General features: G+C 34.0%; 5 protein-coding genes across 8 annotated transcripts; 3 read left to right on the forward strand and 2 right to left on the reverse strand.

Annotated features, from left to right (window-relative positions):
• LOC25482136 (AAA-ATPase At3g28510) lies at positions 1 to 2,058 on the forward strand. Its single transcript, XM_013610644.3, has one exon. The coding sequence runs from the start codon at positions 285 to 287 to the stop codon at positions 1,785 to 1,787; it is 1,503 nt and encodes a 500-aa protein (XP_013466098.1). The 5' UTR covers positions 1 to 284; the 3' UTR covers positions 1,788 to 2,058.
• Positions 2,059 to 3,002: 944 nt separating this feature from the next.
• Positions 3,003 to 4,957, forward strand: LOC25482137 (AAA-ATPase ASD, mitochondrial). Its single transcript, XM_013610645.3, has one exon. The coding sequence runs from the start codon at positions 3,106 to 3,108 to the stop codon at positions 4,510 to 4,512; it is 1,407 nt and encodes a 468-aa protein (XP_013466099.1). The 5' UTR covers positions 3,003 to 3,105; the 3' UTR covers positions 4,513 to 4,957.
• Positions 4,958 to 5,487: 530 nt separating this feature from the next.
• LOC25482138 (probable methyltransferase PMT28) lies at positions 5,488 to 10,919 on the reverse strand. Its single transcript, XM_013610646.3, has 8 exons — positions 9,866 to 10,919; positions 8,722 to 8,871; positions 8,152 to 8,422; positions 7,947 to 8,039; positions 7,010 to 7,184; positions 6,678 to 6,920; positions 6,219 to 6,413; positions 5,488 to 5,951 (listed from the first exon to the last, which is right to left on the reverse strand). Exons 1-8 carry the CDS (start codon positions 10,643 to 10,645, stop codon positions 5,753 to 5,755), a joined length of 2,106 nt encoding a protein of 701 aa, XP_013466100.1. The 5' UTR covers positions 10,646 to 10,919; the 3' UTR covers positions 5,488 to 5,752.
• Positions 10,920 to 13,225: 2,306 nt separating this feature from the next.
• Positions 13,226 to 27,309, forward strand: LOC25482139 (5'-nucleotidase domain-containing protein 4). Of its 4 annotated transcripts, XM_024775386.2 has the most exons (19): positions 13,226 to 13,688; positions 14,766 to 15,067; positions 16,756 to 16,833; positions 16,965 to 17,185; positions 17,606 to 17,698; positions 18,139 to 18,222; positions 18,897 to 19,007; positions 19,382 to 19,487; positions 19,578 to 19,640; positions 19,789 to 19,842; positions 20,038 to 20,095; positions 20,381 to 20,457; positions 20,660 to 20,730; positions 20,809 to 20,869; positions 21,000 to 21,059; positions 21,182 to 21,244; positions 21,675 to 21,808; positions 21,937 to 21,968; positions 27,047 to 27,309. In XM_024775386.2, exons 1-17 carry the CDS (start codon positions 13,454 to 13,456, stop codon positions 21,795 to 21,797), a joined length of 1,860 nt encoding a protein of 619 aa, XP_024631154.1. In that variant the 5' UTR covers positions 13,226 to 13,453; the 3' UTR covers positions 21,798 to 21,808; positions 21,937 to 21,968; positions 27,047 to 27,309. The 4 variants fall into 4 exon arrangements, with proteins under 4 accessions (XP_024631154.1, XP_024631155.1, XP_024631153.1 ...); XM_024775387.2 differs by lacking the exon at positions 21,937 to 21,968 and having other exon boundaries at positions 27,047 to 27,308; XM_024775385.2 differs by lacking the exon at positions 27,047 to 27,309 and having other exon boundaries at positions 21,937 to 22,048.
• Positions 22,205 to 27,030, reverse strand: LOC25482140 (probable LRR receptor-like serine/threonine-protein kinase At2g16250). The gene is made up of 5 exons (XM_013610649.3): positions 26,420 to 27,030; positions 24,529 to 26,346; positions 23,977 to 24,102; positions 23,684 to 23,706; positions 22,205 to 23,410 (listed from the first exon to the last, which is right to left on the reverse strand). The coding sequence occupies exons 2-5, from the start codon at positions 26,286 to 26,288 to the stop codon at positions 22,809 to 22,811; spliced, it is 2,511 nt and encodes an 836-aa protein (XP_013466103.1). The 5' UTR covers positions 26,289 to 26,346; positions 26,420 to 27,030; the 3' UTR covers positions 22,205 to 22,808.
• Positions 27,310 to 27,399: the final 90 nt, after the last annotated feature.

Raw genomic sequence — 27,399 nt, forward strand, 5'->3', positions numbered from 1 at the left:
ATTACATGACAATACAAGTAGTGTGACAAGCAAGCAACTGTGGCTATGTTGTCTTTTGCATGTGGTCAAAAGTCCAACCTGTTTCTGGAACAGTGTACTATGAAAAAGACATGCAAGTCTGATTCAAGAATCAAGATCAACTATCAACATCTCATGATCATATTTTGTCCTTATACGTAACAAACACATGAGAAACAAATGTTCCTAGCCTATATGTATACACAAGACCAATAGAGTTTAAACAAAGAAACAAAGTAGTACAAAGTAGAAGAGAAAAAAAAAACATGTTTGAAATTTGGGGTCTGATAGGTTCAAAGGTTGCAAGCCTAATGTTTATTTGGGCTATGATTCAAAGTTATTGTCCTCATCAAGTTCATGCACTCATTGAGAAATTCTCAGAGAAATTAGCCAACTTTTGTTACCCTTTTGTTGAGGTTAGATTCTTTGAGAACATTGGTGATTATATGAGAACCAATGAAGCTTTCTTATACATTGAAAACTACTTAACATCTAAATCAACCAACCAAGCAAAGAAACTCCAAGGTGAATATGTGAGAAAGTCTTTAGTTCTAAAGATGGATGAAAGACAAAAGTTTTATGATGAGTTTGAAGGGGTTAAGTTTGTTTGGAGTCTAATCAAGATTGTCCCCAACACAAATTCTGTTTCATTCTATCCAGCTTCAGACAAAAGATTCTACCTTCTCACATTTCATCGTAGTCATCGCGATTTCGTTGAGAAATCTTACCTTAACCATGTTTTGGAACAAGGTAAAGAAATTGGTCTAAGTAAGAGGCAGAGAAAGCTTTACACAAATTGCACAGGTAATGGTGAATATGAAAGGGGAGGTAAGTGGAGTCATGTGATATTTGAACATCCGTCTTCGTTTGAAACAATTGCAATGAGTCCTAAAAAGAAGAAAGAGATTGTTGATGATCTTGTTACATTCAGTAAGGCTAAAGAGTATTATGCAAAAATTGGCAAGCCTTGGAAGAGAGGCTATTTGCTTTATGGTCCTCCAGGAACAGGAAAATCATCACTAGTTGCTGCTATTGCTAATTTTTTGAAGTATGATATTTATGACATTGAGTTAACCAATGTGAAAAATAATGCTGAGTTAAGGAAACTTTTGATTGGAATCACGAGTAAGTCAGTTGTTGTTATAGAAGATATTGATTGTTCGCTTGATCTTACCGGTCAGAGGAAGACAGATTCGGAGAATGACAAAGAAAAAGAGGAGAAAAATGAGGAGGTGAATCAAGTTGCTGCTGCTTCTCTGCAGGGATTACAAGCAGCAGATAAAGAAAAGAACAAAGCAAGTCAGGTAACACTTTCTGGATTGTTGAATTTCATTGATGGGATTTGGTCTGCTAGTACTGGTGAGAGATTGATTATATTTACTACTAACTATGTGGAGAAACTTGATCAAGCTTTGATTCGTCGTGGACGAATGGACATGCATATTGAGTTGTCTTACTGTGGTTTTGATGGATTCAAAATGTTGGCAATGAATTATCTGAGTATTGAATCTCATCCTTTGTTCGAGACGATTCAACGCTTGTTGGAAGAGACTAACATGACTCCGGCTGATGTTGCTGAAAACTTGATGCCTAAGGTAGCTGAGGAAGATGTTGAGGCATCATTGGAGAGGTTGATCCAAGCACTTAGAACCTCCAAGGAAGAAGCTGAGATGAAAGCCAAGAAAGAAGCAGAGATGAAGGCTGAGAAAGAAGAAGGGACAGGTGAAGAGGGTTCATCAGAGAAGGAGGCAGAAGATGCAGAAGGCTGAAAATTCCTAGGCAATATTGCTAGTTATTTTATATTAGAGTCTTATTAAAACATTAGTATGAATCTCTATTTCTATGCTTACATTCGAGTCTTAATTTACTTTATTATAAGTTAGATTAATATGCTAAGGTTGAAACATTGTTGGTGATTATGCTGAATTACAAACTAAACAATGTACTTCAGGCCTTATAACAAAGTAGGTTGAATATTTAGTACCATTAAAAAGATGGTTAACAATGTTGAATTATAAATATGTTTAGTTTGCAGTGCAAGTTTTATGTGTGTGCTTTTATATGTTTGTTGATACCTGATACCCTATTTTGTTTTGTTCTTCTGATAGCATATTACCATACTATTCTGCAAGTCATTAAATAAATAGTTTTTAGCTTAAAAAACTTTATCATGTTAGCTTTTATCCTAGGTATTAAAAGATTATTATAAATACTTCTTTGAGGAATATGGATGGTTTACACATCTATCCTCCTCAGGTACTATTTCAAACAGGTAGTAATACTTTAGGTTCTTTTGTAAATTAAAATCTCATTTTCATATTGGCCTTTACATGAGGAAAAAAATAAATAAATGAATGACACATAAAGAAGCACCATTTTTTTTATAATAAAAGCCAGATCTGATTTCATCTTATCTGATGCCTTTTCAATCTTTCCTAAGACCAAACAAAAAGGAAATGATGTAATACAAACAAGTCATTGATCCATAATACCTACCCCCAAATAACCTTAACTCATTTGCTGCATTTTCTTATATGTGTGACTAAGTGTGGAGTATGACTCATATTCACTGATAAGTGGATAGACACTCGAGCCTATTCTAGGTTTCTATCAAGAAGGTTGGAGTGTGGTGGACAAAGCCCATAATTCAATATTACGGCAACTATTTTGTTGTTAGAGACGTAGACACAATTGACCGAAATACATGATCAATTATTTTTGTATGCATTTATTTATCAGTTTTCTTTAAGGTCTAACACCAAAAAAAAGTCATGAGTCGGTTGCAATTACATTACATTACTACACATCAATCAAAGAGAAATTTGGCTTCAACTTTTTTGGCCGACATGTGATGATATAGACAAAGATGCCAACCAACTTTTTTTGTATAATAGCCACATAACATTATTCACAAAGGATAAATAAACAAGTTTTCTAAGATACACACGTGGACAAATTGACATGATCTCATGTCCTTCATCTTTGTATAAGACAAAGCTAGAAAACCATTTCTAAATCCACATTATGTTTGTGCAATAGAAAGAGCTTAAAAAAAGGTAGATGTGAGTGAAATCTGAAGAAAAAAAAATGAAACAAGGTGACATGTTTGCTCAAATAGGATCCATAATTGCTTCCTTGATGTTTATTTGGGCTATTTTTCAACAATTTTTTCCCTATCAACTTAGGAACCAAATTGAGAAATACTCACAAAAATTGGTTACTTTTATCTACCCTTATATCCAAATCACATTTCATGAGTTTACTGGTGAAAGACTCATGAGAAGTGAAGCCTATTCTTCCATAGAGAATTACCTTAGCACCAAAGCATCAACACAAGCAAAGAGACTCAAAGGTGACATAGCTAAGAATAATCAAGCACTTGTTCTTAGCATGGATGATCATGAAGAAGTAGGTGATGAATTCAATGGAGTTAAACTTTGGTGGGCTAGTGGCAAAAATATATCCAAACCAAATTCATTTTCACTTCATCACAACATAGATGAAAAAAGGTACTATAAATTAACTTTTCATAAACATAATAGAGATGTGATTTTAGGTACATATCTTAATTATGTACTAAAAGAAGGTAAAGCAATTAAGGTGAAAAATAGACAAAGGAAACTTTATACTAATAGTGGATCTTATTGGAGCCATGTTGTGTTTGAACATCCTTCAACATTTGAAACATTAGCTATGGATTTCGAGAAGAAGAAAATGATCATTGATGATCTTATTACATTTAGTAAAGCTGGTGAATTCTATGCAAGAATTGGAAGGGCTTGGAAAAGAGGTTATTTACTTTATGGTCCTCCAGGGACTGGAAAGTCAACAATGATTGCTGCCATGGCAAATTTGTTAGGCTATGATCTTTATGATCTTGAATTGACTGCTGTTAAGGATAACACTGAGTTGAGGAAGCTTTTGATTGAGACATCAAGTAAGTCTATAATTGTGATTGAAGATATTGATTGTTCACTTGATTTGACTGGTCAAAGGAGGAAGAAAAAGGAGAAAAGGGAATTAGAAGATGAAGAGAAGGATTCAAGGGAGAAAAAAGGTGGAATTATGGAGGAAAGAGATGGAAAAACTAGTAATGTAACACTTTCTGGACTACTGAATTTCATTGATGGATTATGGTCTGCATGTGGTGGTGAAAGACTTATTGTTTTCACAACAAATTATGTTGAGAAATTGGATCCTGCATTGGTTAGAAAAGGTAGAATGGATAAGCATATAGAGCTATCATATTGTGGATTTGAGGCATTCAAGATGTTGGCTAAGAATTATCTTAATATTGAATCACATAATTTGTTTGGCACAATATGTGAGTTGTTGAAGGAAGTTGAAATCACTCCAGCTGATGTTGCTGAGCATTTGATGCCAAAGACTGCTTCTGGTGATGCAGAAATTTATTTGAAAAGTTTGATTCAAGCACTTGAATTGGCAAAAGAAGAAGCTAGGGTGAAATCAGTGGAAGATTCAAAGAAACTATGAAGCATCCTTCAAGTATGATTTTCATTGGCATCAATGTATGATTCATCAGCCAAAGTAACCATATAGTTAGAAACTAGACATCAACTTGATGCTAAGTATAGTATATGGAAATGGATTGTCTACACTTACACAATATCGCAACTATAGATTTGAACCGTCTGATCTTAAATCCCAACTTTGTATTTTGGATTGATTTACAAAAGTCAGAAATACAAGTCTTCTAATCTAATAGGATGGATGAAATTGTGTAACTGCGCATGAATGCAAGACTTTCCCAACTTCCAAAAATCTAATTCCATTGTCTATCAAGATATAGAGAGTAAAGGGGTGTAATAGTTGAAGAAAATAGATAGGACATGAATAATGTGTATTCATGTGGTCAATGATAATCTTAGAAAATTATGTAACTACAACTATTTTTTTTACTTAATTTTCCGATTATTAAGGGAAAGTGCACATAATAATTCATAGTTCTGCGGAAAATAAACAAAGTTTGATTTATGACTATATCACAATAAAGTTTTGAATTCAAATACTCCAGGTCAAATTAACTAACATTCAGTAAATAACTTAACTAGAACTAATCTAAATAGTAACTATTGATGACCTAATTTAAAATCCAACAGAGATATGCTAAAAAGATGGAAAGTTGGTAAAAAATATATTAGAGCTTATCGTATGAGACTTACTTTATACATTCTATTGTACGCAAGCATGCACGTATGAGACTTACTTTATATATTAGTGAAAAGTTGAAGTAAAGAGAACTTAGAAAATTGTTGGAAAAGCATTAAAAAAAGGCAAAGCAATATTTCAACATGAAACATCTATAGGAATTCTAGGCATTGCACATGTACAAGTTTCAACAATATATCTGATGTGTGGAAGTAGGACAACATTTTCATTGGCTAATGTGATTTTTTTTTTTTATTCTCACATTCAATTGTTATCGCTCTCGAAAATTCCAATGCTCTATTTCTGCAAACAATAATAGCAACCATAAAGTAATTTTTACAACCACAAAATTAATAAAGTAATTTTTACAAAGAGTAAAATAATAAAATATTTTTTACAACAACAAAAAAAATAAAGAATTTTAACAAACTTCATTTTCCTTTTACACATTAAGTTGATTCACGTGTAAGTCGAAGGAAAGAATATCATGGAATTTGAATCAAGTCATGGTGAGACTCTGAAGATGATGTGATGATACACACAAAAATGGCACATAGTAGAGGATTTAAGGCCTCCATAGAGTTTTCTGTGCACATAAGATACCCTCTTTTTCCTGGTAGAAAGTCATTCTGATTTCCCATTGCATACTTCTCAATATTTCCTCCAATGCATTTAGGATTTCAACTTTATCACGTATGATTGTCAAACCTCCTGGCCGTAAGATACGGTCCATCTCAACAACAATCGACACAGGTTGCTTGCACCTGCAAATTTATTGTTAAAGCAATTTGGTCACAGGTCTCACCTAAGCACATTTGCAGGAGTTAATTTACATCATATTAAGATTTATGCTGCGTAAGTGATCGTGATACATTATAAAATTAGTCTATAAGGTTACGACATGTGCATAAGTTTTTTCAGCTTAGTTCAACAAACTTTCCATTGTAACTTATGAAAACAACTTACGACAAATATGGAAGAACATCAAGAAATCGATAAGTACAACAATACTGGTAAGATTTCCCCAATACCTGTTTTTGAGGCGTGAGAACAAATGATCAGCATGCAGAAGGTCATAAGTTCTTGGATAAGTACCAAAAGACTCGCACCAATCATGATAGACGCCAAAAAATCCCCGTTCAAAAATTATGGGAAGCGTATCCGGTGCATGAACAGGTACTACATTCATGACCCAAACGTTATGTTTAGATAGAGCTGCAGCTAATCTGTATTTTCATAGGAGAGTTATTAATTTAGTTTTATTCATGTTTCTAACAAGATGTTGGAAACCATGCAATGGAATAAAATTATGTGTATTGAATATGTAATGATGTACTAAATATCAACAAAAAGGTACATGTATCTGGTCCACATTCGTACCAGATGCATAGACTTTTTTACTTATATTTAAGTTTCGAGTAGTATCAAAGAAAAATGCAGCTCACTTATTGCTGCAACGAACATAAAATCAAGTGGTTTCGCTGGCATACCCTCCATAGATGGATTTCATGTCCATTACATTCCTGATACTTGTCCAGTTGATGCCCATTCCATTGAGATACGACTTGTTAACAATGGCATTCCAATGGTTGGTGTCTGCAATCAATTTCTCTTTATTGTTCATCCAGTCGGGATAAGTTTCGAGCCTCTTCGGCCATTCCTCAGGCCACTCTGCCCCATGTTTTTCAATTCCAATTGGAATGGTGTGCAAACAAGTCTTGATTGGAACATGCCTGTTTAAAAAATTGTGTAAAATAACCTATTAATAAACAACCTTAAGCTGAATAGAAAGAAGTCCTCATATAATGTTTCAGCAGCATACCAGACTGCATCGGGATTTTCATTTTCTTTGCAAATCGGTGGGATCTTCTTTCTTCTCAATTCATATATGTCATTTCCTTCAGGCTTTTGATATATTCTAACTCCAACTTCACCAACATCATCACTTTTATGTGCCAAAACATTCCAACAAATAGATGCTGTCAGTGCAGTCATGGCTGAAACAGAGAAGAAATGTTACTTTTCTTTGTATAAGTTGTATGCATTTCCACTTATAAACTCATACCACAAGGGTTGTTAGTCAAGCGTTACCGGGCTACACGGGTCCCGCTTCAGATGTTCGGTCTTAGGCGAGATAATGTCAGAAAATGAGTTTATAAATGGGAGGCATCTCTCACTCTACAAGCCGATTTTTAAGCAGGATTAGCCCACATAAAAACTTAAGATGCTACATTGGGCCACCCATTATCAGGCCCCTCAAGTCACGCGTGTCAAGCTAAGAGATGGCCATTATTTGATTTGTGATTATTTATAAGGTTAACTCAATTAAGTCAATGGTAGAATTATGTAAGGAGCTTATGTATGTCACTCATGAACAATTCAAGAAAAGCAAAGTGAAGTAATTCAGTTTTCATTTACAGGTCTCTTTTCCATGCGTCTCTCTTGTGCTCATGTGTTTCTTTTGTTCTCATGTGTTTGACCTTGAACTAGTTTGACCTAGTTAATACTAAGTATTGTTTTACCACACTAACAGCATAGTCAATTTTTCAACGACCCTTTTCAATAAACAAAAATACACCTGGTTAAATATCCTGCTTCTGCTAAAACATATGATAAGCAAATAGAATTTGTGTCAAGCTAGCAGTACCATGATAACCATGCTTAGAACCAGACGAAAAAAAACTGAGAAGGAATCACAAGAAACATAGTTCCTTTATTTCATCAATGAGTGCACTTTTTTATTCAAAATTGAGACAAACCTTCTTCTTCTTCAATGCTGTCATGTTTAGTTGACATGATAAAGTATCCACCAGGTCTTAGAATCCGATTCATCTCCAGTAGAAGTTTACCCCCTGAAATAAATGAAAGGATGGTTCAAGCTATTATTGTAATAATCAAATAAATAGAATCTGTAGAAGAAAATTTCATCTTAAAAATACCAAAATTATAGACTGGAACACAAACCATTGGAATGCCAAGGTATGCTGCAACGGGCACAGTTTATAGCATCAAAAACTTGACTTGGAAAAGGAAGTCTCCTTCTAGCAAAAGGGCTAACCAATGTTGGGAAGCCGCGCTCGAGTGCCACTTGAGCTAAGTCCACTAGGTCATCTTTCAAGCCAAGTGACAATGTTAAAACATCCTTATCAAAGAGAGCAGCTGCGAAGCTTGAATCTGTACATCCAATGTCCAGGACAACACGAATATTTTTACCCCACTCAATGTCTGGTACCATCTATAATTTTCAGAACAAGTTTCAAGATGTTTGCAAAGATGGTGGCAGTGAATATTAACAAAAAAAAATCTGTTGAGTTGAAAATCATAAACAGTTGTTACAAAGCAAATCATAAACAAGTCAAACCTAGAAATCACAGTGCCACAGAGATACATTTTCATCTCGTCATATCCAAAGAAATAAGACTACGTTTCGAAAACTGAAATTATCCATTATTAACTAATGTTCTATCATTTGCAATACAATGATTATGTTTAAGAGGAACCAACAAACAAGCATCATTCTAATAGAAATCTCACCTCTTCAATTGACTCAAGATAGTGCTGAATCCCTCCCAAAAATTCTGACTGGTTTTGAGGGAAAGTAAGATATTCTCCAGAATCCACCAACCAACGATGTTTTTTTATATATGCAGCTAGTTTCGGGTGTGCAACATTCTTATACAATATCTGCACTGACGCCAAATGTTACCGTGAGATAACAAAAAAACACCAAACCAATCCAACACTTAAAGCTAGACTAGATAAACTTCTAAATGAACATCAACAACAACCAAGCCTTATCCGACTAATAAAGGAAAATTTACTGAAAATTTAATATTAAAAGCCTCTTGAGATATCTACATGGTTTTTAAACGATAGTTTCTAAAAGAAAATAGCTTCTCTATATCAGTTATTGCTTATTCTATCTCTAACTTCTCAATAAATCCTAGTATAAGCTTATAGGGATTATATCAAAAATGAAGAATCTGTGAATAAGGAGTTGACTTGTTCTCCTTATTATTTATTAGATAAATCAGAAATTGATTTGTTTCCTAAGGCAACCAATCGAGCCTTGTAACGGTTCCGCGCCCACGTCATCAGTTTCTTGTTGGCAAATTGATGCTCATCGACCAGCCGCATCAATTTGAGGGGGGATGTGAATAAGGAGTTGACTTGTTCTCCTTATTATTTATTAGATAAATCAGAAATTGATTTAAGGAGTTGACTTGTTCTCCTTATTCACAGAATCATAAACTCATAAGCTCTTATAATCTAGAAGCTAATCCAAACCAGACCCTAGTAGGATAAACAACTTAATTAAGCGCTTATAACGTAAGCAATTATATGATAATGGCTTATGTATAAGATATTTCTATAACAAAAGATAAGATAAAGTTAAACTATTTTCATAAGCTTATTTGAGAGTTTATGGAAATAAGTTAAAACAGCTTATGAACATGTCATAAGTTGTTTCCATTAGCTCTCGCAAACAGCCTCACAAGTTCTCATGCTAATAAATAAGCTCAAATAATCTAATTCAAACATGCCCTAAATTCTCCATACTATAAGCTTATATGGATTATTTCACAAGTGAAAAATCATCAACTCATAACCTCTAACAATCTAAAAGCTAATACAAACTAGACCTTAAACAGTTAAACATAATATACATTTCATATACCTTCATTTTGCTCTCAGGCCACGGCACCGGAGAATCATACCCTTCAAGAGGAAGGGGAACCATACACGTGAAGGGCATCCTCGGACAACTCCTCTCCGTATGCCGGTACTGCACCTTTCCACCACCTACTTCAATATCAATGCAAGGAATATAGTTATGCTTGCTTCTAGTATTGCACATTTTCCATCTATAGTTAACATTTGATTCAAACAAAGGTCCTTTCACTTTTCCCTTCTTTGTTTTCTTTAACTCTTCCGATATCTCAGAATCTTCATCAACAGATTCAGCTGAATCATCACCACCAACAACATCAGAATCCAAATCAACTTCACTCTCATGATCCAATCCTTCTTCTTTATCTTCCAACTCTTTTTCACCTTCTTCCTCTTTCTCCAATGACCCTTGATTCACATTCTCTTTATTATCGTCCTTCTTATGCACACGTTTCTTTTCACGCGCCACTTCTTTCTTATGAGGGCGCATGGAAGAAGAATTTGAAGATGACCCATCAACCTTTTTCTCATCACTCTTATGAAATTTATGATCTTTCTCCACTTCCACACGTTTTTCTGATTTTGGTGTTTGTTTTTGAACATTGGAAGAAGAAGAAGAAACAGGTTCTGAAATATCTTCAAAACTTTCCCTTTGAAAACTAACAGAAGAAGATGAAGAAGAAAACACAGTCCAAACAAAAATAAAACATAGACCCAAAATTGTTACAGCTGTCATCTTCACCCATAACCCAGTTGGTCTTTTAGCTTGACGAGGTATAATAGCCATAGCTAACTCACTGAGTCGCCGAGTTTTCAAAGAAAATAAAAGATCACTGAGTCATTGTTTTGAGTTTAACTTTGTGAAGTAGAAATGGCAATGATTCTGAAGCTGATCTGAAGAATAAGAGAGTGATGAAATTGGAAAGTTGGTTGGATGAAGAAGAGAAGTTGGTTAGAGTGTCGTGAAACAGATCGTGTTCTTTGAGGTTTGATGTCTTTAAGATGGATGTAGAGACAGACAGTGACATGAAGTCAGCTTCTACAACTCTAGTTAATAATCTAGAACTAGGATATTTATATGTCAGAAAAAAAAATGAACTAGGATATTTATTTATCTTGAACTTTTTTATGACAAGTTTGGTTTCTTTTTGAACCATTTTTTGTTTTTAAAAAAGTATTGTGATTATTGCCTTATTGGGAAGAAATTATGGTTTTAAAAAAGGATGTTTAAGATGCGGTTTGGTTCAATCACGAAGGAAGAATTTATTTCATCTAAAAATTAAAATATTTGTGATTCGATTTGGATAATTCCTAAGGGTGTGTTTGTTTCAAGTTTACCAAATTTATAAAGATGAGAATTTTATTCCAAGAAATTTAGGAAAAATATGTTTGGTTAGCTTTATAATATTCCTAGGAACCATAAAATTAGGGATTATAATAGGTAAACTATTTATGAATTTATTCTCATCTCCATGGAAACTTTATTCCCACCCTTTTCCTTGAGAAATTTTTTCTATTCCCTGAAACATTTTATACGAAGGAATAAATTTTAGTAAACTTGTAACAAACATAGGCATATACATTTCTATCATTTTATTCCCGGGAATCAACAATTATAACTTGAAACAAACACACCCTAAAAATCTATTAAAACCGATCTAATTTAGAGTGGTGCTAGTCACACCCCAAAAAAAACAAGTTACACCCAAATTTATTTAAAATTTTACAATAATATCAAAATTGCCTTCTTCATGTAAATTTTTAAAAACTCATCTTTTATGATCATTCTGAACTCTTACCCCCTTTCATCCACAAATCATCATAGATGTGCAACCAATATCTGAATCAACATTTTTGTTATTGATCTGTACTATATTCATAAAGGTTAGTGAATTTCATGAATTTCATTTTCGATGAGTTTCTATTTGTTTATTGTTTGTTTTGGTATGAGATATGCCTGTCAATTTGATTTTAAGTGAGAGGTTGGTGTAAATTAAGTTTACGTGTATGTATATAAAAGGGGTTAGTGTAGTTTACGTATGTAGATTAATGTAAATTCAAGTTTACGTATGTTCAATTTAGGTTAGTGTAAATTCAGTTTACTTACGTTCAATCTAGGTTAATGTAAATTAAGTTTACTTATGTTCAATTTAGGTTAATGTAAATTAAGTTTACTTATCTTCAATTTAGGTTAATGTAAATTTAGTTGATTTTAAATTTTTATTTTAGTTAAAGGGTATATTAGTCATTTTGGGGTGTAATTTTTTTTTTTTTAGGTGTGACTAGCACCAGTCTCTAATTTAATATAGTTAAATTGAAACAATTGTTGGTTATCCAAATTATATAAGTTTTAAAAAATATCTATACTAATATTATAAAATCACCATAAATAATATATTTGATGTAAAATATAACCTACAATATATTTTCTTACATATTATTTCTTCCATATCAATGTGTCTGATCAGAGGCGATTTCTGGTTTATTGAGAAGTTGGTTTGTTGGTCCAGAAGTCATTGAAGATGTTGTAATTGGAGTGTGTCGGGCAGAATTATCGTGAGATTGATGCCGACAAACAACTATACCACTTGTGCGCATAGCTCACTAACATCTTCCCATAATTTAAGATTCATGTTCTTCCAAATACTCCAAAAAATGGTAGTCATCTGTTGGTAGAGGTCCGACGTGAGTTGTTGTAGTAATAAAAGATGGCTTCTGATGTCGAAGTAGTAGTGTGAACAACTTTATGAATGTCGTCCCATAATTTGGTCATTCATCAACTTGTGTAGCAAAAGGGCAATAAAAAATTACATGTGTCAAGTCTTCATGAGTAGAATCACAACTAACCCAACTTGTAGAACACCGCACACCCTTATCTTGAAGGCAAGCTCTTGTTAGTAGACAACCACAACACATACACTAAACAATTTTTTTTTACTTTAGACGACACGTTCCGATGTCAAACACAAGACCGATAACTCGGTTGTTGAATATGTGATGTGTCAACAAATAAGTCAATTATTTGTTATCTTTCCAATCCTTATGTTAACCGTTTTATACATGTTTTATTTTTTCGTTGAAAATTTCAATGCTTTGTCTTGAGTGTTGTATCCTAGAGAGTGTTAGTTGCGAGACCAACCACATTGGATAACTAACATTTAGTGATAAAATACCTCTAAATCAGTCTTTTTTTCCGGCCTCAGTCAAATTCAATAAGTTTCGTATTCTCTATTTAGTTTTGTCAAAAGTCATAGTATTTATTAGTGCTAATATCTCAATTCCATTTATTACTTTATGATGATTCTATTTCTAATTTTTCCACCAACATATACTTGCTTAGTTTTCAATTATGAAAAAAACTTTTGTTTTTAAATATTTATCTTTTTATATTTTACTATTAACGATGTTTATTTTTCATTTTCCCACCAATTCCAAATCCTTTTTCATTATGTTTCTTCCATGGGTGCCTCCTAAGCTCAGCACCAAAATGCTTCTAAACAATTAATCAAAAATTAGTAAATAAATGCATCACTAAGCTTTTTAATGTAAACTATTTCAATTGCATTTACATTTTCAACTAACTTCAAATCCAACCATGCCTTTCTCCACTACCATTCCAATCCCAACCTCTCATTGTTCTCGCCGTGGGCGTTATTTAAACCTCTCTTTGCATAATGAGAAATTCAAACCGTTTCATTTCGTTTCTTTCTCTCTCCGTAACCGTTTCTCTCCTTGTCATTGCTTTGCTTCTAGAATCTTCTCCGATGCTCACTCTCCGCCGCGCTTTCTCCCCTTTCCGCCGCCGCCGTCGTCTCACTCCGCCTCCTCAGGTTCGTTTTCCGCCTCTTCCGTTGATTCTGTTACTCGTAGTTTTGTTGATCATGTTTTATTTGAAAATTGAAATGTAGCTGGAATATTCCATAGTACCGAATTTATCAAGAGCTTAATTCGGTTTAAAATTTGAGTTTTCACGTGTTTGTTGGAGCATTACTTGTTTGTGAAAAGTATTCTGTGATTTTGAACTTAGCTGTAAGTGTTTGTGCTAGGTTTTGTTTCTATAAATAACTTAATTAAGCTTTTATAGCACTATAAGCGTTTATCATATGATGAAATAAAGTTTGTTTTCGTATAAGCTATAACTTGTTTATGTTAGTTATATCCTGGGGAACTTATGAAAATAAACTGAAAACAGTGAATGGACATGTCATAAGCTATTTATAAGTGTTTATATATAAATTATTTCTATAACAAAAAATAAAACAAAGTCAAATTTGTTTGATATAAATTATAAGCTGATTTCCTAAGCTATTCTGGAGAGTTTATGGAAATATGCTGAAAACAACTTATTGACATGACATAAATTGTATCTATAAGCTCTTTTAAACATTCACACAAGTGCTTATGCCACTAGATAAATTCAAATAGGCATATAGTCTTTCACGTATTTTCTAGAAAGTGCTATTATTAGTGATACTTTTTCCTTTATTGTTATTAGTTTTTTCCGTCCTTTTTTATTTTATTTTTTATGTCAGATCAAATATATATCTCCTGTTAACGTGAGAAAGTGCAATATTGTTTACATGATTAATAAAAAATATGTGATTGTATGTTTTTTGTAAGCTTACTAAATGGAGCTGAGATCTTGTGCCTCTTTTATCATGTCTGGATGATTTACTCATTGTGACTTTCTAGCAATTCAGAGCCACAAATCCATCACTTTCTATACAGATTTTGGACCAATATACTGTTGTCCAGCCTTTTGTGAGGAAGCTTATGTAGAAAGTTAAGGAACTTGATATATAGTACTATGTATAGTCTAAAGTTTTGTTTTCATTGGTGCGGTTTGTTGTTATATGTACCAAAATCATTCCCAATTATTGCTGGAATATAATTCTAAAATTTACCAGGAGATGGCCGGTTGAATGCTAAATTTTCAAGGGATGACATCCGTATTGAGGCACGTGATGAAAGTTCTGGAGGCGATAGTGCCAAGCAGCTGCGTGAATGGCTATCATCTCCTGATTATGGACCTAACACTGATATAGGAAAGCGGATCTTCTGTAATCGACCACTGAATATGAAGAATATTGTTGCTGTGGGATTTGACATGGATTATACTTTGGCACAATACATGCCTGAAACTTTTGAATCCCTTGCTTATCAACGCACGATTGAAAAGCTGGTTTATGATTTGAAATACCCTAGTGAGGTTTGTCTGGTTGTTCTTGTACTGATTGTTACCGTGTTTTAATTACTTTTATTATTCTTTTTCTTGTGCCAATGGTGTTTCAAAATGGTTTTGTATTTTTATTTTGTTTATTACTCACATATTTTTGATTCACTTTGTATCCGTCAACTCGTTGAAATATAGTACTCCCTCCGGATCAAATAGAAGCAAAAATTGGCCATGATTTGAGTCAAGAGGAGTATTCTTTAACTATACATCAACCCAAGCATTTTCCACTATGTGGGGTTGGCTAAATTAGTTAAATCATGAATCATATCTAAGGACAAACCGTTTAAATTTATATCTATCTTAATGATTTGACCTATATTTTTCTTTGGTCTCCCTTTGTCCGTAATTGTTAAAACTATCCTCCTCAGCATCACTTATATGGTTATTGTTAAACTATCCTCCTTAGCATCACTTATACAGTTCTTCTCCATACATGTTCAATACATAAGACAAGACTCTACTATCTTTTCTCCAATGTACGCTAATCCAACTTTCTTGTCTATGATACTTTTATGGGAAATGCTAAAGAGTGCCCCCGGGGTACTCTTTAAGAACCTAAAATGGTAAGTTATATGAAAATTTATGTATCCAATGCATTGAAAATTGAAATATTTGACTCTTTTAATGAATAATTTCTTAATTTGGAATACTTAAAGAGTGCCCCCGGAGTGCCCCGGGGGCACTCGTTAGCAAAACCCTACTTTTATTTTCCATCCTATATTTTCTTGTGTGACCACTCATCCATGGGATCATTCTTATCTTTTTGAATAATGATGCCTCAACTTTCGCTCTAATTCTTTCATTTTAATCCTATCTTGTCTTGTGTGACCATTCATTCATCATAACCTTTTTTATCTCAGCACTGGCTTTCTTGTTGGCTCTTTACTGTCTAACATATCCCATGCACTTGATGACAAAGGCATTTTCCCATTTTATCCACCTTGCTTGCATGTTTTGTCGTAGTCCTTCTTGTGGGATTAGGTCATAGGTTTAGACACAATAGAATCTATCTTCTAACCTATGATGAATGAAAGAAGCAGATTCATCCTTGAGACCTTGACAGAGCTCCTCCTAAAACTCACAAGTTTTCTGATGATTATTGTTTTATAATAACTTCATTCCAAACCACATTGCCTTTTAAATAGGCTGCAACAGCTGAAAGAATGCTAACTGTATTAGGATAACACAACTAACAATCCTAAGGAATAAAATCAATCTTTAAATGCTATGAATTCAAAATTTAGAAATTTTGTTATCCTATTCTTATCAAAGATAAGGAAACTTGATTAAACAACTCTAAATTAAAATAGATAACCTAATCGTAATCAGAAAATCCTAATTAACATAAATTTTAAAATAGAAAACAATAAAAGGGCAGCCCGGTGCACCAAAGCTCCTGCCTACGCAGGGTCCGGAAAGGGGTCCCACCATTTGGTGTATTGTACGCATACTTACCCTGTTTTTTATACGAGGCTGTTTCCAGGACTTGAACCTGTGACCTTTCAGTCACGTGACAACAACTTTACCATTGCGCCAAGGCTCTCCCTTAAAACAATCCTAATCAATAATTCAAATTGTCTGCTTCTTTCTCTGGTACTATGTTCCTTATCATATTGGATTGCGTAGTATTTTGGCTAAAAGAAGCGTTGCTTTTTCTGCAGTTATTGAGTTGGTCATTTGATCCAAATTACATGGTTAGAGGGTTGGTTCTAGACAAAAAGAGAGGCAACATCTTGAAGGTAAAGATCAAGCAAATGTTTTATACCCCTTCAGTTTTACCAGGGAAAGTAATATATGAGGAAATTGCATGGATTATTTTTTAATATCTTTTTGTTGTTGTATTGATTGTTTTATCACTTAATGTATTTAGATGGATTGCCACAAATATGTGAAAGTAGCTTATCATGGATTTAAAGAGTTATCAAAAGAAGATAAAGTTGGGACCTACGGAAATACTTTAGTATGTGATCCTTTTGATGGGCCAGACTATGCTCTAATTGATACCCTCTTTTCTCTTGCGGAAGCCTACTTGTTTGCACAACTGGTTGATTTTAAGGACAGAAATCCTGGAAAGATTCCGATGTCTGTTGAGTAAGTTCAACTATTGCTTGCATGAGTCTTTTATTAGCAAGTTTATACACCTGTATTTTTCAATATCAATTGCATACTAGGACCAAGTATTTTTGTAGTTATCACTCGGAATAATATTACCCTCCAGGAAGAGGCGAGATTCTTTATTTGTGAACATATCTGGATCACTTTTAGTCTATCATGAATGTTCGTTTCAACATCCTTCTAAGGCATCAAAATGTTATGGTTGCTTGCTGCTAAACCTGTTTATGCAGAGAAGTCTATTACATTAAATATCTAGTGAATATTTGCGGTTTAAATAAATGTATATTCGGAAGTAGCCATAACATTCTTTCTTTTCAAATGTTGAAAAATCATAGATGGTGTAAAACAGAAATGAACTGCATTTAATTTTTTTTTCTTCATGTGTTGCCCTTCTAGTTATGCTTGTCTCTACAATGATGTTCGCAACGCAGTAGATTTGTGCCACCGAGATGGAACATTGAAGCAAAAGGTAGCAACAGATCCCATAAGGTATAGACGTAATAGCACTAGTTACATAGTGTTTGGTTTAAGGGAAATGGTGGGGGATGGGAGGGGGATTATTTTAAATATTTATTGCATGGTCTATTTATATGGAGGGTAGGTAATGGAGTAAGATCGCTACCCACTCAATTTTGGCTCCTCCTAGATGTTTGAGGGGAGAGAAGATGAGTTCAAAATATTTTAAATACACCGACTTAGTGACTTGTATATCCTTAAATTAAATGTCACATAAAATGTTACAAGAGTGTAAAAGTAAATTAGTCTTTTCCCATCTTCCGTTAAAACCCGACCCTCTCCTTGTCTTCTTTGAACCAAATAATGACAGTGTTATATAAAATATCTTAGTTAGTGAAACCACTGTCTGTTTTTGTGCTTAAATTTCGAGCTATCTGACTTGTTTGTTTTTGTTTCCAAATTTGAAATACTAGGTATGTCAATGAAGACACCTCAATAGTTCCCATGCTTAAAATGCTTAGAGATTCTGGGCGAGCAACATTTTTGGTGACAAACAGGTAGTGATGAATCGTCTTTATAAGAACACAATTATGTATTTTGTCCATGTCATAGAGATTCGACAAAGTTTTACGTTGGCTGTCGGCCTAACACAACCCTCTCCTTTCATCCGGGCTTGGGACCGGCTATTCATAGCAAGGCTATGCCTAGGAAGGATTAATTGTCTTTATAAGAACAGAATGAAAAATTGTTGGTTAAGTAATCCAACCTTATTTTTATGACGTGCATAAAAGTGTTTAGAAGACAGTTTAAAATTATTTTTTATATGAAACAAATACAGTCTTCTCTCTAAAATTAAGATTTGCTATTATATTTATTTGATATTAATATTCTAATGTTTAAATTGTAGAACACAATGAGTTGTGTTCTCGTATATTGTATAAAATCATTCACGTGTCTTTATGGACAAGTTCTTGGAACAGTTGGTTCTTGATATTCGAAGCCTCAGTACCTTCTAAATTTAAAATCAAATTTCAGCCATAAGCATGGCATGCTTCAAGTCTAAAAGTAGACAGTAAAGTTACAAAACATCTGTGTCGTTACCCAATAGTTTAAGCTTTTGTGAAAGTTAATTCATGATAAATTACCATTGAGAATACAAAGACACCTGTTCTTTGGTTTCTGTCTCTACAAACGATTAACTATTATTCTAAAGACTTATCTCATTTTACAGTTTATGGGACTATACAAATGTTGTCATGAGTTTCCTCTGTGGATCCAGTGGGGTAAATGGCAGTACCAATCTGGACTGGCTTCAATACTTTGATGTCGTCATCACTGGCAGGTTACTTTTTTCTTTGACTATCTGCTTAGAATAAATTTTCATTTAACAGTATTAAATTAGGCCCCAAGGAGTTATGCTCAAATGCTATCACAAGTAACTTTGCAGTCATTTAGTTGGGTCCTTGAGTTGTTCAGTGAATGGCTTTTGCAATTCATTTATCCCAAATCACAAAATATGTCTATATTGTAATTTTCATGATATTGCATACAGTTTATATATGTGCTAATTCATAAGACACATCGAAACATATATTTATTGCAATTAAATTGTGCTCTTCTTGTGTTTGAAAGTTAATTTACCGGGGTTCCTATTGATTGCTGTAAATTTACTTATATATTTCCTTGCTAACCTGATTAAGTCAACCTTTCATGCAGTGCAAAGCCAAGCTTCTTTCTTGAGGGAAATCATGCTAACCTATTTGAGGTTGAGCCTGAGAGTGGAAAGTTACTTAATACAGATAATGGCTCTCCAATGCCTCAGGTCAGCACAATAGCATATCAAATCATTATATTTTTTTTTCATTGGTGACCTTGTTATGAATTTTGTCTGTTTTTTTTTGTGTTGTTAAAGGTGGGTAACATCTCAGCAGGGTTATTGACGAAAGATAAGGACCGTGCTCGTAAGGTTTTCCAGGTATATTAATCACTGTCTTATGTAATTTGAAATTCATTTTGTAGGTTTATGTAACTCAAATTTGAGGTTAACATTATATATAATACTCAAGCCAATAAAGTTGATAACTCAATTTTTTTTATTCATGTATATGGTTATTCCATTTTAGGGAGGCAGCGTCAATCACCTGCATAATCTACTTCCAATAGAATCAAGTTCACAGGTAACTAAAATTTTCTTTCATGAAAACATTGCCCAGTAGCATAAAGAAATGACATACTTTTTTTTTAATTTTTTTTATTGTGAATTGTGTTTTTGGTTTGAAGAGTTTATATTTATGTAGCAAACATGGCGGTTGTTCTAGAATTGAGATAAAAACATTTATTGAAGCGTTCTGCAAAACTCGTAATACTTGTAGGTTCTGTATGTTGGAGATCATATTTATGGAGATATACTACGCAGCAAAAAGGTTCTTGGTATATTATATGAATCCTTATCACTTTTCTATTAGATAGGCTTTTTCATCATTGGTTAACTCGGAATTTACCTGTAGTAGCTCCTAATCATATGAGGAGCGGAATATATCTAACCTAAAAAGTAATTTGAAAGTAAGGCATCAATGAAAGTTCCAAAAAGGAAGTCTAAGCTATGTTTATTTATGTGTGGAAACCCAAATATCCATTCTGTTAAAATCATGCTATTTGTTGATTATTCTTTATATGACATGAATTTGATAATGGCTCAATGTGCTCCATGAGCAGGTTGGCGGACAATGTTAGTAATCCCAGAGCTTGAGAGGGAGGTTCAAATCCTCTGGGAATTGAGGGACTATCGCAAGGTGCTTATTGATTTTATCATCTCTGATTTTTGTTGATAAAATAATGCTTGAAAAATGAGATGATAGAAAGTAGAGGTTTAATTCATGCAGAAAATTTATCATGGGTGCTTCTGACATTTTTAATGAAGTGCGCTTTTCCATTCTTATTTACATTCTACAAATTTGGGGGATAAGATTTTTACGCGATTAGCCTTGTGTGCAGGATCTTCAATTTTTGAGGAGCAAGGATGATTGCATTGCAGATAAAATCCATCATTTGAATCGGTCTCTCAAGTTAGTCTAACTCTGGACCTTATTAGTCATGTCTTATTTTCTGATTTCAGTCTCAAGACAGTAGTCTACACATTTCAGATTAGAGAATCCAGATGATGATACCAAGCAGAAAATAAATTCAAAACTTAATGAATTGAAGGTTAGGTCTTTTAAGTTCATTCTCGTTTCTCATGTTATACATAGAAGTCCAAGTATGGAAATTTGTATTTAAAAAAAAAGGGCAACCCGGTGCACCGAAATTTGTATTTAAGTATCTTTTTTTTAATCAGCTTGAAAGAGAGATAGTGCGATCAAATCATCAAGAAGCGCTAAGAAAATTACACCTAAAGGTAGAAACCTGTAGTCTTTTACTATAATCTCTACTTTTCGTTTTACTAGTGTGGTCCACTTACATTATATTCAATTCAATTTGTACACAAAATCACTATTGTTTAAAAATAAACCATTGTAGTTTCACGAGCCATGGGGCCAGCTGATGAAGACTGGTTATCAGAACTCTCGCTTTGCTCATCAGGTAAAGTTAAACACTCTTTGTTCTTTGTTGTCAACATTAATATCGGGTGTATATTGCACACTTATATGCAACAAGGAACTGTGCTTTCCTCCATAATTTTTAATCTTTTCCCTAAAAAAAACTATAACTTTTAAATCAGAACGGCTATCAGCGGCGTTGTTCTAATGTTGTGAAATAACATACCAACAGTTGCCAAGTTATACCTCAATTTAATATCAATGCGTAGAAGTTGCTAAGTTACACCTCAATTTAATATCAATGTGTAAAACACATGTTGGTCGTTATGCAGATTAAGTATAACTTCTTTTTTTTCCATTTTGAAATGCGTAAAAGTGAATGACTCAGTTTTCCTCTGTCTGAATTATAATTATAGAATTGATCTTATTAAAGATAATTTGGTTAATGCACTAATGTAATGTGCATGATGCAGGTTGAGAGATTTGCCTGCCTTTATACAAGCCGGGTATCTAACTTGGGTCTGTTATCTTCAGACAAGTATTATAGACCCAGTGAAGATTTTATGCAACATGAATTTGGCATTTTGGAAAGTTGAGCTCTGCTACTGTATGCTTTATAACTCTTCCCCTGGAAAATTTTTGTTGGAAACATATAGCCGTTATTTTTTTTTAGTTTAGGAGGTATATTAATTTTAATAGGGTTGTATTTTTTTTCCCCTTCTTTTGTTTTTATAGTAATAGAGACAGCAATGGACAAAGAAGGCACGGTAATAACTCTGCCACTTTCCTTGCTGTTGAAAATCCATCCCATTTTTATTGATATCTATCCATCTTGTATTGGCATGAATATAATATCTATTGATATGTATATTAAAATATGAAGGAAGAAAAATTCAAGGGGGGTTTGATGGGATATCCACGTATATCCATTGATATATATGGAAGGAAAAAAAAAATCTGAAACAACTTAGTTGAGAGAAACTTATGCAATATATAGGGACAGTTTGAAAACAATATAAAACAACTTAGTTTGACTAACTTCCTAGCTAATATAGAACAAGCAAATGATCCACCAAAACAAGTTAACTAATGTTTTGTGAAAACAAATCTTTTGTGCTTCTTTCTCAAGCGCTCACCACTCTGCCTTAAATCTCAAGAAGACTTCCAATGCTACTTAGATACGTATTACCTACCTATATTAAAATTCCATTAGAAATACAAAGTTTTCATCACTTTCCAACTCCTCACAAAACGAAAACCCTCTTATTACTTTTTACAATCTGTCGCACATTCATCGACATACAAGAAGAGGTGGGTGCTTTAAACAAATAGAGTATGAGTAAAATTGCTTGATTTTACCAAAGCTCTTTAGGCAACAGAATCTCAAGGGGTTCAACTTAATCAGCTTTAGAAAGCAAAAACAATCATGAACTGTAGCAGCAAGGTTTTTAATTGCATCACCATTTGTGGTGATGGACCATAATGGATTCCAGCTTAGGCAAAATTTGTATGCCAATAACAAGCACTTGCTATGGCGCGAGTAATTACCTGAAAAGAGGTAAAAACCTCACCGATAAAAGAATAACCAAGTGCATTTCCTAAGTGTTTCACTTTGCCTCTCCACTCTCCACGTCTTGCATTCCCAACGGTTCAGGGAAAACTTCATTGGATGACCTTTTATTGGAAGAAGAGTGATCATTGCCACCACTACCATGAGAACCTACTCTTCCTGTTTGTTTATTGCCACTAGAACCCTCCCTATTTGTATGTGTTATGGTAGCGCCACTGTCTGATGAACTGTGTCTCCAGCTACCAAAGAATGCAGTGCTCCAAGATCTATTAGATGAAGTTGTTCTCAGTTTTGCTGAACTAAAACTTTCTTCTCTAACAATCTTCAATGGATTTTCAAGTGCTTTGAGGACATGTCTCATTGGAGGACGTTTGGAAGGCTTAGGATTCAGGCATGACTTGGCCACAATTGCCATAGCCCATACCTCTTCCAATAGGTCCTCATCCACTATCAAAGTCGGGTCAACAATCTTAGTCAATCGTTCTTTATCGAATATGGTGATGTAGCACAAGGTGTGCTCTAACCAATCCTTTGTCGTGGCATCATCTGATTTGCTGATGTCAATATTACCGGTAACAAGCTCGAGTAAAATCTTCCCAAAACAGTAGACATCATAGGCCCATGTTACAGATGATTTACCTGTTCATTAACACAAAATAAAATCAGACACCGATGATTTCTGTTGTAACAGTTTTAAACACATAAGTCAATGCCAAAAATATATATGCAAGTGTGCATGTTCTTTCTCAGTGCTATTACATGCATGTAGCAGATCACTAACATTTTTTCTAGTTCTAGGGAGAAAACTGTTTGTGTACTATTGCATCTTAAATTTGTCGCATTAAATGCATGGATGCATGGATCAACAATAGGATAAAAACTAGCCAGAAATAGGTAAAACAGTTTACTCACCAGAATTGCCTTGATTAGAAGACCTGCAAAATCACAAGAAAAAGAAAAGGTTACAAACAGGCACCATAAAATAGAATTAACTAGTATACTAGCCCTAAGAAATAATTAATTGATCTACCAAATCATTCTAGCTTGTAGGTACGATCCAACCATTTTCAGGATAGTATATTAAGTCCATTTAAAGCTTCAAGTTTATAAATCGTCACAGTATTTCTTCTCTTATTTTCCATTTCATTTATCATAAAACAGTTGTGCTTTATTACATTGTCATTGCTAATTCATTCAAAACTTACATTGGCTTGCTGAAAACTCTTGACACAGCATTCTGATGAAGATCCCCTTGGGCAATGACCTCACTTAAACTTCCAAGTCGCACTTCAAATTTATCATCAAGAAGTATACTACTAGCTCGGATATCTCTTCAAAAATTAAAATAAAATATCAGTAATGTGTAGACCACCTTAGTTTTAACATTGTTGACGAGGAACTTAAAATTTAATGCGATACAATTGTAAAGCGAAATATATCACTAAATAAACATTTGCAGCAGACTATTATTTTAATTCATCAAACACATATCTTTGACTAGCAAGAACACAAATCTGTGACTTTCATTTATGTCTGATATATATTATGCAATATAACTGTTTTATTAGTGGCATAAAAAGATCCATTCTGATGTCATGGAAACACAATGCTGATTTTTTAATTTTTTTTTAGAATTCAGCATATTTTTCACAGCACAGCAACAGTTATATTATGCTAGTAAATTTGACTAAGTGATATAATTGTAATTTTGTGATCATAATGAGAACCATAACAATCATAATTGAATTCGGTTTTACCTGTGAACAAGGGGAGGGCTGCAATCATGTAGGTAAGCTAGGCCTTCAGCAACTCCTGTTGCAATTTTCAATCTTGTGATCCAATCCATGGACTGCAATTTTCCATCTGAATCATGGACTTTGTGCAAGGAAGTAGCCAAATCTCCATTTAACATATACTTGTAAACTATACATTTATCCTTCTCATTGTCCATGCAGTGTCCTAGGATTGGGACCAATCTTGCATGTGAAACCTTGCTCAATAATCCCAATTCTACCATGTAAGATTCTCTCTTAAATAAGCTTAAATCTACCCTTTTGACAACAACTGTTGCTCCATTGTCCAAAACTCCCCAGAAAAAGTCTCCAGAATGACCATGCTTTATTAAGTTTGCTTCGTCAAAATTGCCAGTCATATGGAGAATTTGTTCAAAAGTAAATGACTCTCCCACGGCAGTTACAAAAACGGGATCCTTAGGTATAGGACTTTCCCCTTCTGTAACAGGCCCCCCATTTGTGGTCCCTCTTTCAATTTCCAAATTTTTACTCTTATGACATTGTTTCAGAACCAATATGAGGACCAGTACCAGTAGCACAATAAAGCCAAACCCACCAAATATACCTGCCAGTATGAATATCAATCGTTTGTTTTTCTTGGACTCATGGCCACCAGAAGCAAAGGTTAAATTTCTCTGGACATAAAACATTCTACACTCTTCCAAATTTCTCTGGTTTGAAATCATCTGTAGGCAATTTCTGGCTAAAGCAACATCACTAAGACTACCACCATCACCTTGCACATCACCTTCCAGATAATTACTGGACAAATCAATCGTTTTAATCTTGTTCATAAAACCATTCACAGGTCCATAAAACAAATTGTTTGATAGATTGAATATGCCACCTGAGCTAACATTTAAACCAGACAATTTTGGTAGTGGATCAGTGAGACTGTTTTCTGATACATCAAATATTAGCAACTTAGGCATTGACAACAAACTACCCGGCAACGGCCCAGAAAGAGAATTCATACTAAGATCGAGTTCAACCAACTTTGAAAGATTACCTAGCTGAGAGGGAAGCGAAGAAGTGAAAGAATTGTTAGAAAGGTTCAAATTTTGAAGATTTGAAAGGGTACCTAGTTCAGGTGGAATAGAGCCAGATAAATAATTATTTGAAAGATCAAGCCTTGTAATGTTACCGAGCTTAGAGAAAGATTCAGGTACTGATCCTGAAAGCAAATTCCTAGAGAGATCAAGAATAGAAAGATTAGATAACAACCCCAAACCTGAAGGCACTCTACTAGTAAGATTGTTCCTTGAAAGAAACAACTTCTTCAAACTTCTCATGCCCCCAAGTGAACCAGGAATCACACCAGATATTGAACAAGACCTTAAATCAAGCTCTTTTAGTGCACCAAGCTTCTCACCAAACCACTCAGGAATAGAACCATTGAGCATGAACCCAGAAGCATTGAAAGACTCCAATAGTGTGAAATTTGCAAGAGCATCAACTTCAAAACTCGGGTTAAGACGACCTTTGTGGGTTCTATTCAACCCAGCCACTTTGATACCAACAACTTGATCGTTCCGGCACTCAACACCGGTCCAGTTCCGACATGGATCAGTTTTTTTAGGCCACTCCTTCCCCCTTATCCCCATCGATGAACGAAGCTCCAATAACGCTGACCATTCAGTTCTTGAACTCAAACTCACTGTTAACTCTACTAACAAAAACAATACCATAACAACACTCACTGTTATTCCACTCTTCATTTTCATTTCCAACTCTAACAAACTTCACTTCACTTCACTCTGCTCTTTGCAATCTCAGCTTCATCTGCATGTAATAATATAACAAATTCAGCATATATCCCAGAGAGAAAAAAATTGTTTTAATATAAAAAACGTACCTTTAATTATGACAAGTTGTTAAACTTCACTCTGACTCGGTCTATAAGAAGGAACCATTAACGTTGTAAACTACAAGAATGTCTTGTGTTTCTGTTGTTTTTGTTTTGTTGTTTATATGAGTAGTTGTCTTCATAAAACACAACCATCAAGGTTTAAGGATGGAATGGATAAAATATGGTTGTGACAAAAAAAAGAGTGTTGTTTTGGAATTGAAGTGAAAATTTTGTGACAAAACATTAAATGTGTATGAAGGGAATTGGTGGGATTGAGGTAGTGCATTAATTAGAGGAAGAGTGTGGTAGTGTTAGTGTTATGCACTCAACTGCCACAACTGCCAAAACTCACCGAAGGAGTTATTAATGCAATTTTGAATTGGGAGGTGGTGATGATGATGATTCAAGATTCAAGATTCAACAAACAGTGTTTGTTGTTCTTTTGTTTGGTTTTGTTCAAGTTTTCACTGTAAACAAGTCGAGTCTTGTTTGTGTTTTTATGTATAAAGGTTGTAAACATGAAATAAATGCAAAAAACCAAACTATTGATTTGTAGTACCAGTAGAAATTTCGTGGAATTAGAGTGGCTTTTCAAATTTGATTTTTCTTTTAATTTTTTTCTTCTTTCTGCAGATAAATAATTGGGGGGTAATGCATGATAAATTGATGATTGATGAATCAATCACCATCTGATGAGCACTGAGGTGTGACAGTATCCACTTGTGTCTTAACACGTAGAATTTTCAAAGGAGAAATCAATTTTAAGATGTTATTGTTATTAAAAAGCACTCATGCTTTCATATATTCATACATAGGAAAGTTATATAATGCCACCATTAGTTTGGTCCAAAATGCTATTTAGTTTTTATGTTGGAAAATACTTGTGTGAATTTGACCGTACAAAATTTCGTCTGTTGAGTTGATAATATCTTCTTTGATTAATTAATGTGCGTATAAACCGTGTATCCCCATAATATTCAATCGTA

Source organism: Medicago truncatula, chromosome 1 (assembly GCF_003473485.1).
Source record: "Medicago truncatula cultivar Jemalong A17 chromosome 1, MtrunA17r5.0-ANR, whole genome shotgun sequence".
Taxonomy (NCBI): Eukaryota; Viridiplantae; Streptophyta; class Magnoliopsida; order Fabales; family Fabaceae; genus Medicago; species Medicago truncatula.

Bases quoted from the DNA above. Each gene is read 5' to 3' on its own strand.
- LOC25482140 (XM_013610649.3), bottom strand. From the start codon at position 26,288: ATGAAAATGAAGAGTGGAATAACAGTGAGTGTTGTTATGGTATTGTTT. The intron at 24,103-24,528 runs GTAAAACCGAAT...TAATTTTTGAAG, and splicing joins AGCCCTCCCCTTGTTCACAG to AGATATCCGAGCTAGTAGTA. The intron at 23,411-23,683 runs GTGAGTAAACTG...GTTAATGAACAG, and splicing joins TTCTAATCAAGGCAATTCTG to GTAAATCATCTGTAACATGG.
- LOC25482136 (XM_013610644.3), top strand. From the start codon at position 285: ATGTTTGAAATTTGGGGTCTGATAGGTTCAAAGGTTGCAAGCCTAATG.
- LOC25482138 (XM_013610646.3), bottom strand. From the start codon at position 10,645: ATGGCTATTATACCTCGTCAAGCTAAAAGACCAACTGGGTTATGGGTG. The intron at 8,423-8,721 runs GTGAGATTTCTA...TGAAAATTATAG, and splicing joins ATCTTGAGTCAATTGAAGAG to ATGGTACCAGACATTGAGTG. The intron at 5,952-6,218 runs GTATTGGGGAAA...ATAAATTTGCAG, and splicing joins TTCTCACGCCTCAAAAACAG to GTGCAAGCAACCTGTGTCGA.
- LOC25482139 (XM_024775386.2), top strand. From the start codon at position 13,454: ATGCCTTTCTCCACTACCATTCCAATCCCAACCTCTCATTGTTCTCGC. The intron at 17,699-18,138 runs GTATAGACGTAA...TTGAAATACTAG, and splicing joins GTAGCAACAGATCCCATAAG to GTATGTCAATGAAGACACCT. The intron at 20,096-20,380 runs GTATATTATATG...CTCCATGAGCAG, and splicing joins ACGCAGCAAAAAGGTTCTTG to GTTGGCGGACAATGTTAGTA.
- LOC25482137 (XM_013610645.3), top strand. From the start codon at position 3,106: ATGAAACAAGGTGACATGTTTGCTCAAATAGGATCCATAATTGCTTCC.